Consider the following 20,627-nt stretch of genomic DNA (forward strand, 5'->3'; position numbering starts at 1 on the left):
ATGCGGTGCGGGCAGGACATGTTCTGTTCGGGAATGAGGCATTAAGTCCTAATCTGAGTTAGTGTGCGATAATTACCAGTCATTTGTTTAATGATGGTGAAGCCAAAAAGAAATGAGATTACAGAGATATGTCATAAGGAGTTCCAGAACACATTAACAGAATGTATGGACAAGCTAACGCCTTCATTACCACAGGGGCATGCAACATGTTACTTTGCACTGCAGTTCCCTCTGTTAGTAATGGCGTTAACTCACCAAACAGAGGGCTAAGGGGGGAATCCTATCTCACTAGGTGCTGGGCGCTGCCATCGTTAGCTTACCCAGGATGTCTTCCATGATCCGTCCGCCTCAGAGTATCCTAGAACTTTGAGATTATATGGACCAAGAATAATCTGTGGAGCTCTGACCGGCATTGTTTTACATTCTTCCCTGACCTCCATCAGAATCCATGTTGGCGACCAACCGGCGAAGAGATTGACTTTGCTGGCCAATCAGAGAGTGAGGACTTGTCTGAGACGGACCAATCAGGGCCCTGGGAGGAGAAAGCACTTCAGGTCAACCCCAAGAAGCGAGGGTGAGGAGAGGTGAAAAATTCAAACTGACCAATGGGAATCGAACCGGCGGGGCTAGGAGCCAGGCCTCGTTTCTCAGTTTCAGCCGGATATATCCCGAAGAGCTAGGCGCCTCGGAGTTGTGAATGAACAATGGCTCCTCTTTTGAAGTACATGTTCCTCCTAACTGGAGTGCCCGCCCTTCTCACTTCCCCGGTGTTCCCATGCACACTGCACTGAGTAGATTACCAGCGCACCACACAATGGGGTCTTATAAATACCCAACAGTAAAATACACACGGGGAATAAACTGCCTATATTGGGAAAACACAGGAATACATTTTGTCAGCCATTTTGGCTACAGTAAGATAATCATTTGAGCCTAAGATATAGGCAGCCATCTTGACAGGCAGGGGTAACCAGCGACCTTAACCTGTAATATGCGTGCCAGGCTGCCCCTACCCTCACAGGCCCTACTCAGCTAAATGGATAAAGAAACGGCATTAATAAAAAGACTAAGACAGGGCTTCTTTTCTGGAGCAATACAAGTGCTCAGATTTCACCGTACAGTACCAATTAATTTTCAGAGTAGGGAGGAGGTGTATGTGACAGCATCCTTCTTACCTGGATAAGTGAATACAAAAGTAAAAAGCATAGCCTGGGGTCGGGAGCCTCCCTGACTCGGTGTGAATCAAACCTTTTGTTTTAGGAATTAATGCAGCACATGCACACAATAACACCACCCAGATAAGTGAAAGCTCTTTGTGTAAGAGCGTTGATTGGAAAAACAGAAGAGGGAAGGGGGGGGAGAGTGGGTGTAGTGATACTTTTATGGGTTATTATATGTATAATTATTATATGTATTGTAAAGCTGATGACTTTGCTAAAGTGCCAATCCTTCAGAGGAACTCACACCCAAATCCCTCAGTATAAAGGCAGAGGATTCCCTGCACTCAACAAGCACATCTCCTTGTGGCACTTAGATAGACAGGCTTTGTGATCACACCATGTCCTCATACAGCATCAGGCAGAACACTTCCTCTTCAGGATCCTCAAAGGGCCAGGGCTTGGGTAGATATGGACACAGGGCATCAAGCATCCATGGTGGTAAAAATATCTCCCTCTCCACCAGTAGGCTGGTTTCCTGTGGGATAGGTGGTGCTTCAGGTGGCAGCTATGGACATAGCTATGGCGGGGGTTATAGCTCTAGCTGTAGCAATGGAGGGGTTGATGGTGGAAATGGTCTTCTTGGAGGAGGTGAGAAGGAGACCATGCAGAATCTGAATGACCGCCTGGCCTCATACCTGGACAAGGTGCGCTCCCTGGAGAAGTCCAATGCCCAGCTGGAGAATCAGATCCGAGAATGGTACCAGAAGCATGGACCCACCCCGGCCTCTGACTACAGTCACTACTACAAGGTGATTGAGGAACTCCGCAACAAGGTAAGAAGATGCTCAGTAAATGGGGACCATACTTTTTTCCCTATATACACACAATATACATCCCTGCTTGAGCCCTCATGTACTGGTATAAACTTATCTTTCTGCCAAATCCCCCATATGTCCATTATATATACCTAACTGACTGATCATCTATATACCGTACACAACTCATCTGATCATCAATATGTCTGCTTAGCCCCTCCATGCCTTTTTGTATATAGTCATACCTGTGACATCATGTAATTGACTAATAATCACATGATCAATCAATAAGCAAAAGATGACATGCATGAGGGTAGCAATAAAATATAAGGCAGAGATTAGGTAACATCAGCAATAGAATAAGGGTCTCCTCTTACAGTCTGTATATTAAAGGATGTACAAGGTAACTCTATTCTACTAGACGCACAATTCCCATTCTGTGTGAGGAGTAAAGGTATTAAATGCAACCTCTCAGCTATAGAATATTACAGACGTATCATCGCCATTATACTTCAATCGCTTCTCCAATGTCTTGTTATATTCCTATCACCCATTGGGAGCCTAGTAACTAATAACAGTAAGTTTAAATACTATAAATGCTATTCTGTTATATACAGAGCCGCTGACCTTATATACAGAGCCGCTGACCTCACACACAGGGAAATCTTGGTTTTCAGTTATGTTCTAGTTAATCTCCTTCCTGCGCGTTGGCGATGGATGAACATGCAATGCTTACTTACTCTTTCAGCTCCTACAACAAAAACAAACAAAAATGCCCAAAGCCACTTCCAATGTAACAAAAATACACAGTGCAATACCTATATATTCTCTTGAAAAAGGGTCATTTAGTTGAACCCTTTGGCCAAAGCACTGTAAGCCTGCGAGCCACATCAAGGCAGACCCTGTGTCGCAGGTCCTAACACTCCCTGGGTTAAAATTCTTGTAAACCTGTATAATTACAGTAAGAATGATCTGCATTGGATCTGTCGTAACCTGGCAAAGTGAAACTGACCTGCCAACTTGGAAAGTGGGGAGGGGCAAGCTTAAACCATGGGGGGGGGGGGGACCCCAAGCATTACCACATAATACATATATGTATATGTGTCAAAAGGAGTGCAAGTGGGCGTTAACCATGCCGACTAGCACTCCTTTTGACACTTATATACATATATATATTATGTGGTAATGGTTTAGGGTTTTCAGAGCTCTTTAAGCTCCTATCAGGAGTAATGGGATTCAGTCCGTGAGGAGAGGGAGATGTTTATTTGATCATGTAAACCACCTGTAAAGCCGCGGGTAATGTGTGTTGGATTTCTGCAATTCCTAGATCCTCGTTTCTTCCATGGACAATGCAAGCATCGTTCTGCAGATTGATAACGCCAAGCTGGCAGCAGATGACTTCAGAACCAAGTAAGAACTCAGACCTTAGTTAGATTTATAAAAAAAGACATAGCGCTATTCAGTGGTATGCACTGGAAGTCATCCTCACCCCGAGCAGAACCGTCTCCCCACAAAAAGGCTGTCTATTATGCATTAGAAGGCACTGAAGCTCGCCACCAGCTTTAATGTATTTTTCTGATATGGAGAAGCGGCTTAAAGCATGTTGAAATGGGGCTTTTGAGTGTTAACAGGTGTTTACATACATGTGTATGTGCATGCTAGATCTACTTGGCATGCAGTTCAAATAGTTTATTGGGGACATGGATGAGCAGATCATTGTAAGTTTACAAAGTGGGCCAAAAATAACAAGGCCTTTATCAACCTTTCTCCATCAAGGTATGAGACTGAGCTGTCCCTCTGTATGAGAGTCGAAGGTGACATCAATGGCCTGCGCAGAGTCCTGGATGAGCTGACTCTAACCAGGGCTGACCTGCAGATCCAGGTTGAAAGCCTGACGGAGGAGCTGACTTATCTGAAGAAGAACCATGAAGAGGTAGGTCAAGTTGTGTTTTGCATAGGGCGGGCAGCATGCAATCAAGAGATGGTACTGGGCTGGAATCTTAAGATATGTGAGGATGCAGAGCTTGGCAAAGTACATCAGAACAATATGTTCACAATGTTTGACGAGAAAACATTACGCCCCTAGGAATTGGACAGTTCTGCAATATAGAGATAGATACTCCACTATGAGGAGTTTTTAGCAAGAGTAATTATAGGTGCAACAATTAATGGCAAGCTATTGGACACCCACAAGTCATATATTTGGGGGTCACTTAAATATTCAAACATCTGATGTAAACCAGATACATACTGCAGAACAATGCAAGCACAATACATCTTAAAATAAATAATAGGCCGTTCTCTGGGTAGCTCAGAGCTTAAATCTCAAAGTAATCATCTAATTACAACGTATTACCCTTAGTGTAACTTCTCTTTCCTACTTAGAGAACATAATCAAAGACCCATTGAGCAATTAGTCGTTTAACCATCATGTAGAGCTTGAAGAATAGGAAATAGTAGTGGAGTCCAATTTGTAACTTCTAAACCCAATAATACATAGAATAGGCCAGGACTCATATAATTCATGTCATGTCTGAATATGAATAGAGAGAAGATTGTAGCATCCTTCAAATGTATATTAGGTAACCAAGCCACGGGGCTCGGTTTGTTTTGCAGGAAATGAATTGTCTGCGTGGACAAGTTGGTGGTCACGTGAGTGTGGAGATGAACGCTGCTCCCACTGTGGACCTGAGCAAGATTCTGGCTGACATGAGAGACCAATACGAAGTCCTGGCTGATAAGAATCGCAAGGAAGTTGAAGCCTGGTACCTTAACAAGGTGGGACATCATGGTGCTTTCTTCTTGGCTATTTGGCATTGTGTTGTAAAGATTTATGTGCCTTAGAAGAGCCTCCTCAATCTTCATCTCCCCTTCCAGACAGAGCAACTGAACAGGGAAGTTTCAAATCATGGTGAACAGATCCAGTCCGGCAAGAGTGAAATCACCAACCTCAGACGCACTCTCCATGGCTTGGAGATTGAGCTGCAGACTCAACTGAGCATGGTGAGATCCTTCAACAATATCATATATAATATACAGGATAAACACAGACACATTGTGTGCACCATATATGAACGGTATCATAGGAAGAGGGACATTTATACCCTGAAGATATTTCAGTTGGTGTGATCTTAGGAGTAATTGTAAGTGCATTAAGGATCATTGTCAATCGTTAGGGACGGGTGTATTCATCAGTGTTTCATTATGCTCTCTTGAGAAGCACTAATGAAACTGGAATTTAGGTGTGTGCGTATTGTATCTTTTTTTTTTCTTCCCAATTATTGATAAGACTGCGGAAGAAGTGTCTGATTCTGGCACCATCCTATACCTGTCTTCTTCTCCATTGCAGAAATCAGCACTGGAGGGCACCTTGGCAGAGACAGAAGGCCGGTATTGCTTCCAGCTCTCACAGCTACAGGAGATGATAGGTTGTGTAGAGACTCAGCTTGCCGAATTGCGATCAGACATGGAACGCCAAAGCTATGAGCACAAACTCCTCCTGGACGCGAAGAGCCGTCTGGAGCAGGAAATTGCCACCTACAGATGCCTGCTGGAGGGTGAAGACGTCCAGTAAGTAGAACCATAACTGGAGTGATGAGGAGGACCAGTACTCACCACTGTCATAGGTGTCTTGTCAAGAGGAAATGTTGCTCCATTTTGAAACTATACTGCATTGTGTAATAATACTAGGTTTATATATATAAAATGGCAATATTTGTTTATTTGAACACCACTAATCAAAGTGACTCTATTAATGTCTTTCTTTTTTCCCCCACAGACAGTCCTACAAAGACAGTAAGTGCATTTTTCTTCTGTCCTCTATTAGTTTTCTTTATTAGTTTTCTCTGAAGTTGAACAAACCTACTCTTAGAAAAGATTGTCAAATAGTTATATTATACAGCAGTTACACAGATTTACTTCTACAATGCATTTTTCCATGTTTGGGAGAATTAATGTAATCACACAGGTAACACGGATGTAAAAGGAAAATAATAAAGACCCTTTATCCATCAGACCTTAATACTTAATCCTTTATGTTTCCAGTTGTGTAATGTGCTAACAACAGACAATGCATTCTGGTAACTAATCAGGAGGCATTTGCTAGGCTGTTAGTCAGTTACACATATCAGAGACATGTCATAAGTTTAAGTGGTACAAATTGTCCATGTTGTTCATGTTCGCATGTTATGTCTTCCACCATGTTATCTCTCTTACGTATTGCCCATGCCATAGAACAGAGTCCCTTTAAAACCTTAATCTTCACTTCTCCATTAGAAGAACAAAGAAGGCCATATTTACCAAGCAGTTTTCTGCATAAAACCCCATTGCAATGCCTCTTCCCGAGGCAAAGAGTATCTTAGTGTTTATTACCCAGAATGTCTAACCAGTGTTTTCCTCTCTTACACAGTTCCTCAAATCCCACGCAACGTTCGCACCGTCGTAGAGGAAACCGTGGAAAGAAAGAAAGTTCATCAGTCCAACTACTAACCTAAAAACTGTCTGAAAACCCAGCTCAACTCTCGTCTCATGACTACGTACGCTAAACATGAGCTCATCACCAGAGAAAGACAACATATAATAGAACAAGGAAAGACGCGCTGTGTAGATTTCTCATGGTTCAGTCCATTGAGTCCTCCCTTCCTACTTCTCTGTCTGTCTGTTTTTGATGCTGATGATAACCTCATAGTAGAAATTCTTGTACTAAGTGCTGAGGTCCCCTATATTCTTCCCTATCTAATAAAGTTCTGCGCTTCGTTCATGCATATTGAGACTTGTCTGACTTTTCATTCAGTGCTGTTCCAGGTAATAAGGTCCAAGTGTGATGATTCTGTGCTACGGATTATATATATCTACAAACCCAAACAAAGCCCGTCTCTCAGTATCTGTGCTTATTTACTAATGGACTCAGTCTGGAGCTACACTCACCCACTTCTTTCATACAAAGATGGCGTCTTCTTTGAATCTCTAACTTTATTTCCAAGAGCAAACAGAAATGAATTAAATTCTTCCAGAATGCACAAAATAAGGAGTTTGGTAAAAAAAACCCCACACACAATGCTGTCCCTGGGAGAGGAGGAGGAGAGACAAGGACTTGTAACATGAGCGCAAAAATCACTCGTTCCATCAGACCTTAATAAATAATCCCTTATGTTTCCAGTTCTGTCATGTTTTAATAACAGCGAATGCATTCTGGTAACTAATCAAGAGGCATTTTGTTATTTAATTACACAAATTAGAGACATAACAAAGTTAAGTGGTCCATAAAACGAACTCTCCCCAGGTTCCCTGGCAGTGTCAGCGCGGCGCTGACCAAGCAACCATGCCCTTCTCCATTATCTCTTTGCATACAGTGCTTTCACTGCAGCCAGGGATTCTGGGTAATGACATGCAAATGAGCACTCACAGTGTGTCACTTTTGATTTCTTGTCCATTGTAACATGGGGTTCCCTATAAGCTTCTGCCTGCCGCATTACGCAGCCTCTAAGCACAGCCTGGTTTACAGAAGTGCAGAGCCAGTAACCCTAATCACAGACAGCTGTTTGGGCCTTTTCGATCTCTTTATATATTGTGTGGCTAAAACCAATTCTAACTTCACATTGCAAAGGCAGTATAATCAGCATCACGCTGAAGATACCCAAAAGGTCAAAATAGCTGTCTACGTAGGTTTTATTGGCTCTGCACTTTTTTAACCCATGTTCTGCTGAAAAGCTGTGTAATACGACAGGCATATGCTTATAGGGGTCCATGTTAAAATAGCCATGCAGTGAAAAGCGACACAATGAGAGTTAATTTGCATGTAATCTCCCAGAATCCCCGGCTGCAGTGGAAGTATTGTACTGTATGATAGCAACCCATATTGAGAGATGGAGTCAAAGAGGTCAGGGAGGAACAGCAACGGTTTAGACAGGGTCAGGAGGATGTCATCTGCAAAGAGTGACAGTTTATATTGGGTCTGGGATAAGGATATACCATGGATGTCCGAATTGGCTTCTAATGGAGAACACCTGGGGTTTGATCGCCAGGGTGAACAAGAGAGGTGAGAGAGGGCAGCCCTGCCTTGTGCCATTGTAAATAGGGATCGGGTCTGAGACGAGACCCATGCATCGCAGCTTAGCAGATGGACCTTTATACAGAGCCTGAATCCCCCTGAGGAAATCCCCATTGAGGCCAAACATCCAGGTCAAAAGCTTTTTCTGCATCAAGGGAGAGAAGTATAGCCGGGATTCCAGCCTTTCCCACATCGACATTCGGGCCTACTGAATGCAAAGAGACAATTGGATTATTCTTTTAATGCTTCCAATAAAAAGATCTGTAAATTTTGTAAGACGCAATGCGGTGGGGGCAGGACGTTCTGTTTGGGATGAGGCATTAAGTCCTAAACGGAGTGAGTGTGAGATAATTACCAGTCATTTGTTTAATGATGGTGGAGCCAGATAGAAATAAGTAGGAGATTACAGGGATATGTCACAAGGAGTTCCAGAACACATTGACAGAATGTATGGACAAGCTAACGCCTTCGCTACCACAGGGGCATGCAACATGTTACTTCCCATTGCTGTTCCCTCTGTTAGTAATGGCGTTAGTAAACACATTTTCCCACCTTCTCTGGTCTGGTTCTACTACCTCCACCCTTCCCATCCCTCACCTGGAAGGTCCTGTATCAGCATCTGCCCAGACCTGCTATCTCTCACTGATTTCGAGTCAGTTTCACTGGCTTTTAGCATCAGCAGTCTCATAGACCAAAGGAATCTCAATGATAAAATTCAGCACTTTTCAATTAAAATGTCAGTTTTTGGTCCAGAATACCCAACGCTCACTGATTTGTGTACTTGGAGGTTTTGCCTGTGAAATAAATAGTTTATGGGGAAGTTCACATAAAGAGCTGGTCACTTTCCTCCAGGATGCCGTCAAAGTTCGACAATCCGGGGCAACTCAATCCATGTAGAATGGCTCCAGTGAGTCAACAGTCCAGTCCAGAATAAAAACCAATTCGCTGACCACTTCCCCAGACTTACAATGGGACAGTGGTCATGGTGGCTAGTAGTTGGGAGGCTAGTAGCCTCATGTGCCCTGTGTAGAAAGAGCTGCCACCTGCCAAAGCTGGGTGCTCCAAGTCACTTGAACCTTCTGTGAAACCTCTAGGCTTAGTGCTCCAAGTAACTCTGCTCCTGAGATAGCCTGATGGTGTCCTCAGACATGCTGGTATAGTTCATGGGGTCTCTATCTGATTAGACTCACCCCCAACACGCTAATAGATCCTACATGAATCTCTTACAGATGACGATACTCAACAGGGGGCTCTCTCACTGCTGAGATGCCCCCAGAGATCTCCATCGATTCTCCACACAGGGGTTCTCAAACTGTCCCCCACAAGCTCTCACTAAATCTAACCCTTTTCTCACCAGGTATTTGATCCAAACTCGTTGCCACCTAACTCAATGTCGCCCTCTTTCCCGCTTCATCCTCTCCGGTATATTACTGCTATCCTACATCACAGTTTGGTCAGGAGATACAGTAAGATAACCTTTATATCCATTTCCAGTACATACCAGCCCGGTCACGGAAGTCGAGACGATTACACCGGGATCGCAAGCAACCGACAGAATTATTTAGGTTGCACCCAACAGGAGCAACCCAATGCACAACTGCAAGCTGAAACTCACCAAACAAAGGGTTAAGGGGGAATACTAGCTCACTAGGAGCTGGACGCTGCCGTAGTTAGCTTACCCAGGATGTCTTCCATGATCCGTCCGCCTCAGAGTATCCTAGAACTTTGGGATTATATGAACCAAGAATAATCTGTGGAGCTCTGATCGGCAATGTTTTACATTCTTTCCTGACCTCCATCTGGATCCATGGAAGATCAGGTGGCGACCAATCAGTGAAGAGATTGACTTTGCTGGCTAATCAGAGAGCTTGTCTGAGAAAGGACCAATCAGGGCCCTGGGAGGTGAAAGCACTTTAGGACAACCCCAGGGAGAGAGCGTGAGGAGAGTGAGAAACTCAAACTGACTAATGGGAATCGAACCATCGGGGCTAGGAGCCAGGCCTCGTTTCTCAGTTTCAGACGGATATATCCCGAAGAGCTAGATGCCTCAGAGTTGTGAATGAACAATGGCTCCTCTTTTGAAGTACATGTTCCTCCTAACTGGAGTGCCCGCCCTTCTCACTTCCCCAGTGTTCCCAAGCACACTGCACTGAGTATATTACCAGCGCACCACACACGGGGAATAAACTGCCTACATTGGGAAAACCCAGGAGTACATTTTGTCAGCCATTTTGGCTACAGTAAGATGGTCATGAGCTTAAAACATAGGCAGATACCATGACTGGCAGGGGTAACCAGCGGGCATAACCTGTAATATGCTTGCCAGGCTACCCCTACGGTCACAGGCCCTACGCAGCCAAAGGGTTAATAAAATGGCATCAATAAAAAAGACTAAGACAGGGATTATTTTCCGGAACAACAAGTGCCCAGATTTCACCATATCGTTCCTATGAATTTGCAGAGTAGGGAGGAGGTGTAAGTGACAGCATCCTTCATACTCGGATAAGTGATGAGGAATGTCAAAAGCATAGCCTGGGGTCGGGAGCCTCCCTGACTCCGTGTGAATCAGACCTTTTGTTTTAGGAACCAATGCAGCACATGCACACAATACCACCACCCTGATGATTGAAAGCTCTTTGTCTGAAACTTTATTGGAAAAAGAGAAGGAGGGGGGGGGGGGGTAATCAGACATTTCTGGGTTATTCTCCCAGGCCAATGAGGCAATGAAAACTAGAGGTGGTCTCATAAATCATGGCACGTATTTCAACGCTGATGACTCTGCTAAGGGACCAATCATTCAGAGGAACTCACACCCACGTCCTTCAGTATAAAGGCAGTGGCAATAGATCTGGATTCTCTACACTCAACTATCACATCCCGTTGGTGGCACTTAGATAGACAGGCTTTCTGATCACACCATGACTTCCTACAGCGTCAGGCAGTCCACTTCCTCTTCAGGATCCTCAAAGGGCCAGGCCTTAGGTGGTTATGGACGTGACTCTGGTAGGCTCTCTGTGTCTGGACACAGGGCACCAAGCTTCCATGGGGGTAGTGGTGGTAAAAATATCTCCCTCTCCTCCAGCAGACTGGTTTCCTGTGGAAGCGGTGGTGGGAGCTACGGATCTAGCCATGGTGGGGGTTATGGCTCTGGCCATGGGGGAGGGGTTGGCGGAGGGGATGGCCTTCTGGGAGGAGGTGAGAAGGAGACCATGCAGAATCTGAATGACCGTCTGGCCTCATACCTGGACAAGGTGCGCTCCCTGGAGAAGGCAAATGCCCAGCTGGAGATTCAGATCCGAGAATGGTACGAGAAGCAGGGACCCGGCCCGGCTGCTGACTACAGCCATTACTACAAGGTGATTGAGGAACTCCGCAACAAGGTAAGAAGATGCTCAGGAAATGGGGACCATACATCCTTCCCTATTTACATACAGTATATATCCCTGCCTATTTCCCTTATGTACTGTCATACACTTACCTTCCTGCCTAATCCCCCATATGTCTGTTATATATACCTAACTGACTGATGCTCTACATACTGTTCCACATACACAGATATATGTACACACAGCCCTTATCTGATCACCTACACATCTGCTTAGCCCCTCAATGCCTTTATGTATATTTTCTCCTATCAGATACTGCATGCCCATATATATATATATCTGCTATAGTATATACCTACAAACATACACGTCCCCACTCACTATCTGTTTCCTTAAATGCAGATATACCCTTACGTCTCCATAAGATCCCATTTGCTTGTATACAGCACTGTCGGATAACATGGTGTTGTACAAGGGAGGACCATACAAAACAAATCCCTTCATAGAAATCAGATTGCTGATTCTGGTCTCGGTTACATATATCGGGTGTTGAAGCCAAGTCTCTGCTAACACCTCCCAATAAAGTGTACATTATCCACGTGTCCCGCCCATTGGTTTCAGGCCGTGTATAACTAATGCTCATTTTATAAACGCATACTTGCAACATCTTCATGTAATTCTCTGATTATCACATAATCGACCAATAAGCTAAAGACGACGTGCATGATGGTATCAAGAAAGTATAAGGCTGATAAGGTAACATCACCAATAGAATAAGGGTCTCCTCTTACAGTCTGTATATTAAAGGATGTACAAGGTAACTCTATTCTACTAGAGACACACTTCCCATTCTGTGTGAGGAGTAAAGGTATTAAATGCAACCTCTCAGCTACAGAATATTACAGGCGTATCATCGCCATTATACTTCAAAGCTTCTCCAATGTCTTGTTACATTTCCCGGGGCCCAGGACTAGAGTTACGATTGCCCCCCCCCGTGTTAGCGGTCTTGCGAACCCCCCCGCCCCCATTTCACACCTCACGAGCTCCCTCTATTTCGCCCCTCTCCCCATGTAATTTTCTCCCCTCTGTCTCACTCTAACCCCCTCACTCCCTTTCTTAAACCCCCCGCACCCTCCAGATACATTAAAAAAAAAACATCCCTCAAATACATACAAATTCCCTACCCCCCAAATACATACAAATTCCCCACCCCCCAAATACATACAAACCCCCCACCCCCCAAATACATACAAAAGAAACCCTACCCCCAAATACATAAAAAAATCTCCCCACGCCCCAATTACATACAAACCCCCCATCCCCAAATACATACAAAAGAAACCCTACCCCCCAAATACATACAAATCCCCCACCCCCCAAATACATACAACCCCCCCATCCCCAAATACATACAAAAGAAACCCTACCCCCCAAATACATACAAATCCCCCCCCCAAATACATACAAACCCCCCATCCCCAAATACATACAAAAGAAACCCTACCCCCCAAATACATACAAATCCCCCACCCCCCCCAAATACATACAAACCCCCCATCCCCAAATACATACAAAAGAAACCCTACCCCCCAAATACATACAAATCCCCCACCCCCCCAAATACATACAAACCCCCCATCCCCAAATACATACAAAAGAAACCCTACCCCCCAAATACATAAAAATCCCCCACCCCCCCAAATACATACAAACCCCCATTCCCCAAATACATACAAAAAACCCAACCCCCCCAAATACATACAGACCCCCCGGCCCCCAAATACATACAACCCCCCCAAATACATACAAACCCCCCGGCCCCCAAATACATACAACCCCCCCAAATACATACAAACCCCCCGGCCCCCAAATACATACAACCCCCCCAAATACATACAAAGCACCCCCTCCCCCCACCTGACATTGACGCCGGGCCCCTGCACTCCCCCAGCTACTGACCTCCCTCACTGGCACTAACACTATCTCACGCCGAGCTTCTGATGCCGGTACGCGCCAGGACTCTCTCTCATGCCGGTGCGCGCCGGAAGCTGAGCCCAGGTTGCTTCCGGCACACGCCGACGTCAGAAGAGAGGCCCGGCTTTAGACAGTGTTAGTGTCAGTGAGGGAGGCCCGTAGCTGGGGGAGAGCCCGGGCCCGGCGTCAACGAGAGGACCGGCAGCCAGAGGTAGGGCCCAACTTGCAGTGCCGGCCGGGCGGGTCCTCGCAGCCACCGGAACCGGGACACTTATTCCGACTCTCCCCCCTGTCGGCGGCCCTGTTCCTATCACCCATTGGGGGCATATTACTTAAACACAAATCCTCTATTCACCTCCTCTTTCACTCCACCTCCTTTTACTGCTGGGGATATCTCATCTCATCCTGCACCCAGCCATACACGCACCTGCTCTCACCCACACCTCCCTGCCACCTCTTTCCCTGCTAATGGTGTTACCCTATCTCATTTTATACTGACCAACCTTAAAACTCACCTCTCAAAAGAAGCATCTCGATAGCTCCTGGCTACTGTCCAACGCCTACAGCCACTCCTACCAACCATTGTGATCAAGCACTGCCATCTACTGCACTTATTCCCTCACCTGCTGTCTCTGGAAGTCTCCCAACATACCATTTATATTGTAAGCTCTCCGGGGCAGGGATTTCCGTTCCTATTGTCTGATTTTGGTATGTTTATTGTATTATTATAATTCCCTGTACTGTATTGTCTTTATGAAGCACATAGTATACTGTCTGCGCTAAATAAATACAGATATACATACATACATACATACATACATACATACATACGTACGTACATACAACAGTAGGTTGAAATGCTATTTAAACAGGTTGTTCTGTAATATACGGAGCAGCTGACCTTATATACAGTGCCGCTGACCTCACATGTAGTGAAATCTTGGTTTTCAGTTATGTTCTAGTTAATCTCCTTCCTGCACTTTGGCGATGGATGAACATGCAATGCTTACTTACTTTTTCAGGATCAATGGGAGTCAGTCTGTGAGGAGGGGGAGATGTTTATTTGATCATGTAAACCAGTAACCCCGTTCATGTAAAGCCCGGGGTAATGTGTGTGGGTTTCTCCAATTCCTAGATCCTCCATTCTACCATGGACAATGCAAGCACCGTTCTGCAGATTGATAACGCCAAGCTGGCAGCAGATGACTTCAGAGCCAAGTAAGAACTCAGACCTGATTTAGATTTATAAAAATAGAAATAATGCTATGTAGTGGTACTGCACCGACACACTTTATTCGAGCAAATACCCAGTATGTACCTGGCAGATACCTGGAATGCGCCGCTCCTCACCTCTGACAAGCCCCGTTGTGTTTGCCTTCCCAGCCTGGGTTCATGCCTGGCTGACGGGCGGCTGATCTGTTAAATGATAATGATTAGGATTTAATAGGCTGCAATGCTTCGCGTGTCTACCAGATGGCATAAATTCATGAATTGTAATGCAGTATATATATATATACTGTGCAGTATTGCAGCCAGGGGGAATAAAATGCTTCAATCCCTGCCTGGAAAATACCTCAATGCACTCGGTCAGAAAACAGTCACAAACCTCAATACACCCGGGTATACCCGAATTCGTGGGACTAGCCGAGCTCGAATAAAGTGTGTCGCCAGTGTATGCACTGGAAGTCAGTCCCAGTATTATAGGTCTTCTCTACAATCTCTACTTGGCATGCAGTTCAAGTGGTTTATTGGGGACATTGATGAGCAGATCTTCATATGAATACAAAGTGGGTCAATAATAACAAGGCCTTTATCCACCTTTCTCCATCAAGGTATGAGACTGAGCTGTCCCTCCGTATGAGTGTGGAGGGTGACATCAATGGCCTGCGCAGAGTCCTGGATGAGCTGACCATAACTAGGTCTGACTTGGAGATCCAGATTGAAAGCCTGAAGGAGGAGCTAACTTATCTGAAGAAGAACCATGAAGAGGTAGGTCAAATTCTGCGTTGCATAGGGCGGGCAGCATGCAATCAAGAGATGGTATCTGGTGGAATCTTAAGAGATTTGAGGATTTGAGTTTGGAAAAGTAAATCAGAACAATATGTTCAGGAAGTAAAGCAAAGTTCAACGAGAAAACATTACGCCCCTAGGAATTGGACAGTTCTGCAATATAGAGATAGATAATCCAATGTGAGGACGTTTGACAAGAGTAATTATATGTGCAAGGTGCAATGGCATGCTATAGGACACCCAAAAGTTATATATCTTCAGGGTTCACTTAAAGATTCGAACATCTGGCTTAAACAAGCTATATACTGCAGAACAATGCAAGCACATGTTAAAATAAATAATATATCAATCTGGGTAGCTCAGAGCTTAAATCCCAACGTTATCATCTAATTACAGCATCCTAACCTTAGTGTTACTTCTCTTTCCTACATAGATAACAATCAAATACCCATAATTAGATGTTTAACCATCATGCGGAGCTTAGGAAATAGTATTGGAGTCCAATTTGTTACTGCTAAATCCAACGCTACCTACAGTAGAATAGGCAAGGACTCATATAACTCATGTCGTGTGATTATCAATAGAGAAGGTCATAGCATCCTTCAAATGTATATCAGGTAACCAAGCCACGGGGCTCTGTTTGTTTTGCAGGAAATGAATTGTCTGCGTGGACAAGCTGGTGGCCACGTGAATGTGGAGATGAATGCTGCTCCCACTGTGGACCTGAGCAAGATTCTGGCTGACATGAGAGACCAATACGAAGTCCTGGCTGATAAGAATCGCAAGGAAGTTGAAGCCTGGTACCTTAACAAGGTGGGACATCATGGTGCTTTCTTCTTGGCTATTTGGCATTGCGTTGTAAAGATGTATGTGCCTTAGAAGAGCCAACTCAATCTTCATCTCCCCTTCCAGACAGAACAACTGAACAAGGAAGTCTCAAGCCATGGTGAACAGATCCAGTCCAGCAAGAGTGAGGTCACCAACCTCAGACGTACTCTCCAGGGCTTGGAGATTGAACTTCAGACTCAACTGAGCATGGTGAGGTCCTTTAGCAATATCATATATAGTATACAGCAGCGGTGCGCAAAGTGGGGGGGGCGAGATTAACTGCGGGGGGCGTGGGGTTTTCAGAGGCCGCGCGCGCTTCTCGAAGGCACTTAAATTAAGTTCCAGGGAAGCAGTGAAGGCCTTTGGAAACCTTACTTACCGTGGTTCAGCCGGCATCTGGAGACACGTCACGCCATGGCAATGCGACGGTAAATGACGCCGTGGGGTCATGATGCCCAGACGCAGGGAACCACGGTAAGGAGGAGAGAGGGAGGGGGGCGTGCAGAGAGCAGGACAGCCGGTAGGGGGGCGCAGGGGAAAAAGATTGCGCTCCCCTGGTATACAGTATAAACGCAGACACATTGTGACATTTCTGCTCCGAAGAGCTTTCAGTTGGTGAGAGCCTAGGAGTGATCGTAGGATCATTGTCAATATCTAGGGACTGGTGTAAACATCAGGGTTTCATTATGCTTTCTTGAGAAGCAGTAATTTAACTGGAATTTAGGTGTGTGTGCTCGTGGTCTCTTCGTGTCCTTTCTTCCCAATTATTCATAAATCTGCAGAAGAAGTGTCTGATTCTGGCACCATCCTATACCTGTCTTCTTCTCCATTGCAGAAATCAGCACTGGAGGGCACCTTGGCAGAGACAGAAGGCCGGTACTGCGTCCAGCTCTCACAGCTACAGGAGATGATAGGTTGTGTAGAGACTCAGCTTGCCGAATTGCGATCAGACATGGAACGCCAAAGCTATGAGCACAAACTCCTCCTGGACGCGAAGAGCCGTCTGGAGCAGGAAATTGCCACCTACAGGCGCCTGCTGGAGGGTGAAGATGCCCAGTAAGTAGAACCATAACTGGAGTGATGAGGAGGACCAGTACTCACCACCGTCATAGGTGTCTCTTCAAGAGGAAACGTAGTTCCATTTTGAAACTATGCTGCATTGTGTAATAATACTAGGTTTACCTATATACCTTCAAATTCCCAATGTTTCTCCCTAGAGAATAACAACATTAGGGGCAGTAAAAGCAATGCTAACACAGGCATAATACCCCACTGCCCTGAAAAGCTTAACTCCATAAGACAACTTCCGGTAATGATAGACACGGCATGGCCCATTTACTTTACTGGACTGTAGTGTGTCTTACAGCACCAGAGGGGGCCTTATTGGGTGACCCCACTTAGTAAATATGGGCCAAAACGACTCTCCAAAGGTGATAAGCCTTGAGACAGGATCTCCCACTTTCCAGACCAGTACCCATATAGCTCCTACAACTCTACAGATCAGTTTGAACATCTTTGTACTTCAATCAGTTGGTTGCTATATGTATGTTTAAATTGGAAGACCTGAAGACACTTCTCCTCAGACATTTCTGAGGTCTGCATTGTGTTTGCTGGAGAATGATACCATTGTTCTGCATGATAACCCCTCTGGCTTTTCATTCACAATCCTCCATTTATAAAAATGCCAATACTCGTTTATTTGAACACCGCTATTCAAAGTGACAATATTAATGTCTTTCTTCTTCCACCACAGCCTGTCCCAGTCTCACAGAGAATGTAAGTGCATTTTATTCCTTTCTCTGTTTATTTTTATTTATTACTTTTCTCTGAAGTTGAAGAAGCCAACTCTAAGAAAAGATGTTCAAATAGTTATACAGCTGTACTTGTCTAACAGTTAAACAGATTTACCTTTAATTCTAAGCACAGAAGACATACAACATGTATTTTCCATGGATCACAGTTAAAATGACTTCCTTTGGGATATTATCCTATATCTCCTGTTAACAAACATCTCTAGATTTCTAGAACAGAACTGTCTTAAGTAAAGTACAGACAGCTGTATGTTTAATGTTAAGTTGTCTGAAAAAGTCCAAGTGGATCGTGTTCCCATGTTATGTCTCCCACCAATAAATAGTAGGACATCATCTCTCTTATGTATTGCCCATGCCATAGAACGGAGTCCCTTTTAAACCTTAATCTTCACATTAGAAAAACACAGAAAGCCACATTCACCAAACAGTTTTCTGCCATAAACACTCCTTTTCGAGTGCCTCTTCCAAAGGCAAAAGGTATCTTCTGGCAGAGAATGACTTAGTAATGATGTCCCGGAATGTCTAACCAGTGTTCTCCTCTCTTCACAGCTCCTCAAACCTCACGCAACGTCCGCACCGTCGTAGAGGAAACCGTAGACAGGAAGAAAGTTCATCAGTCCAACTACTAACCTAAAAGATGTCTGAAAACCCCAGCTCAACTCTCTTCTCATGACTACGCACGCTAAACATGAGCTCATCACCAGAGAAAGACAACATATAATAGAGCAAGGAAAGACGCGCTGTGTAGATAATTCATGGTTCATTCCACTGCTCGCTCTGCCTCTTTTTGATGCTGATGATAACCTCATAGTAGAAATTCTTGTACTAAGTGCTGAGGTCCCCTATATTCTTCCCTATCTAATAAAGTTCTGCGCTTCATTCATGCATATTGAGACTTGTCTGACTTTTCATTCAGTGCTGTTCATGTAATAAGGTCCAAGTGTGATGATTCTGTGCTACGGATTCTATGTTCTTACAAACCCAAACATAGCCCGTCTCTCAGTATCTGTGCTTATTTACTAACTAACGTTTACATTATTCAAGAAAAAAAGGATCTAATTTTATGATATAATATACAGCTTTTAACAACTTCTTCTGGTTTCCCAGGTAGCATGTTTTACCCATCCAAAACACAAAAAAGTGTTGTTTTATGAAATTAGGAAATATTTCACTGGCTATACAATAGAAGCCATTTAATATTTTAATATACCACAGAAAATGGATAATTTAACCTGTCAGTGGCACCAGCTCTGCTAACCCCGGCACACGGACACCAGAACATCACTTTCAGAACCTAATATACACCCCAAACCGCAGCAATGACCCCTAATATTAACATTCCCATCACAGGCTGATGCATTATTTTTACACCATCGGAAGATTTCTCTTGAGGCTCCGCTCTGCATACAGTGCTGCTCTGCCCTGGGCTTCCTGGGGCTCAGTACGCTGTGACACGCAGCTACACTCACCCCCTTCTTTCCTACAGAGATGGCGTCTTCTTTGAATCTCCAACTTTATTACCAAGAACAAACAGAAATGAATTGAAAAGCTCCAGTATATATATATATATATATATATATATATATATATATATATATAAAAATACTATCCCTAGGAGACACTATGAATTTAGTTGTGTCTCCAGTTGTGTATATATATATATATATCCCCTATACCCCCTATAACGCTCCAAATAAATGAGGGAGGCAGTCCTGACACGCCTGTGCTGAAAATAAAGCACACATGAGTTACCCGACTGGGAGACATGCAAAGTATATTTAATGAGTCGTATCCCACACTTCCTAAATGGATATCCATACCAACTACAGAACATACCGTTGATAAGCCTAAGGCAGGGGTGCGCGCAAGATTTTTCAGGGGGGGCACGGGCAGTTGCAGAGGCCCCGCGCTCTTTCCCCAAGGCATTTAAATTAATGCCGGAGGGATCGCGTGAGGCCTCTGCAACTTCACTTACCTTGTCTACGGTGACGCGTCGCCATGCCAACGCGGCATCAGATGACGCCGCGGGGTCACGTGACATCACATTGCCATGGCAATGTGACCCCATGGCATCATTTGATGCAGGAGAGCCGGAGATGAGGTAAGGGAAGGGGGGATGGGCGCGAGCAGGTAGGGAAGCAGGCATGGGGGCACAGCAAGGAAAGATTGCGCACCCTTGGCCTAAGGCACCAACCTAATGACTGGAACGTTGTCAGACCCAACGGGACTAGAACCCACAATCACTGCTTTTCTAGGCCACTGCTCTAGCAGTGTGAGCTAAACCAGCTGATACCTTGCAGGGCACATAAACCAGCGGATACCTTGCAGGGCACATAAACCAGCTGATACCTTGCAGGGCACACTGTCTACTTATATATATATTAAATTATATTTTACTACTAAAAATAATAATCACTTATATTTCATGTAGAGCTTTTCTCTCAGTGGGCTTCATCGCGTCACAATGACAGTATAGTGCGCGATAACCCGCATTGTACATAGGAATGTTACACTCCCTGCCCAGACAAATTTACAATCTGTGTTTTCCGCTTTAGGTGGAAATGTTTCATATTTTTCATTTTATGTCAAATTACTACAGTTTGGAAAGAATAATCTTGACACATCGACATCTGGACCTACTGAATGGAAAGAGA

The 20,627-nt window shown here is 44.6% G+C and overlaps 2 protein-coding genes across 3 annotated transcripts; both read left to right on the plus strand.

Annotated features, from left to right (window-relative positions):
• The first annotated feature begins 1,491 nt into the window (after positions 1-1,491).
• Positions 1,492-6,738, plus strand: LOC142473068 (keratin, type I cytoskeletal 19-like). Of its 2 annotated transcripts, XM_075580228.1 has the most exons (8): positions 1,493-1,993; positions 3,303-3,385; positions 3,752-3,908; positions 4,592-4,753; positions 4,853-4,978; positions 5,325-5,545; positions 5,754-5,770; positions 6,384-6,738. In XM_075580228.1, the coding sequence occupies exons 1-8, from the start codon at positions 1,559-1,561 to the stop codon at positions 6,461-6,463; spliced, it is 1,281 nt and encodes a 426-aa protein (XP_075436343.1). In that variant the 5' UTR covers positions 1,493-1,558; the 3' UTR covers positions 6,464-6,738. The 2 variants fall into 2 exon arrangements, with proteins under 2 accessions (XP_075436344.1, XP_075436343.1); XM_075580229.1 differs by lacking the exon at positions 5,754-5,770 and having other exon boundaries at positions 1,492-1,993.
• Positions 6,739-10,870: 4,132 nt separating this feature from the next.
• On the plus strand, positions 10,871-18,860 carry LOC142473067 (keratin, type I cytoskeletal 19-like). Its single transcript, XM_075580227.1, has 8 exons — positions 10,871-11,404; positions 14,460-14,542; positions 15,157-15,313; positions 15,986-16,147; positions 16,247-16,372; positions 16,998-17,218; positions 17,916-17,938; positions 18,523-18,860. The coding sequence occupies exons 1-8, from the start codon at positions 10,943-10,945 to the stop codon at positions 18,600-18,602; spliced, it is 1,314 nt and encodes a 437-aa protein (XP_075436342.1). The 5' UTR covers positions 10,871-10,942; the 3' UTR covers positions 18,603-18,860.
• Positions 18,861-20,627: the final 1,767 nt, after the last annotated feature.

This window comes from Ascaphus truei, chromosome 23 (genome assembly GCF_040206685.1).
Source record: "Ascaphus truei isolate aAscTru1 chromosome 23, aAscTru1.hap1, whole genome shotgun sequence".
NCBI classification, from domain to species: Eukaryota; Metazoa; Chordata; class Amphibia; order Anura; family Ascaphidae; genus Ascaphus; species Ascaphus truei.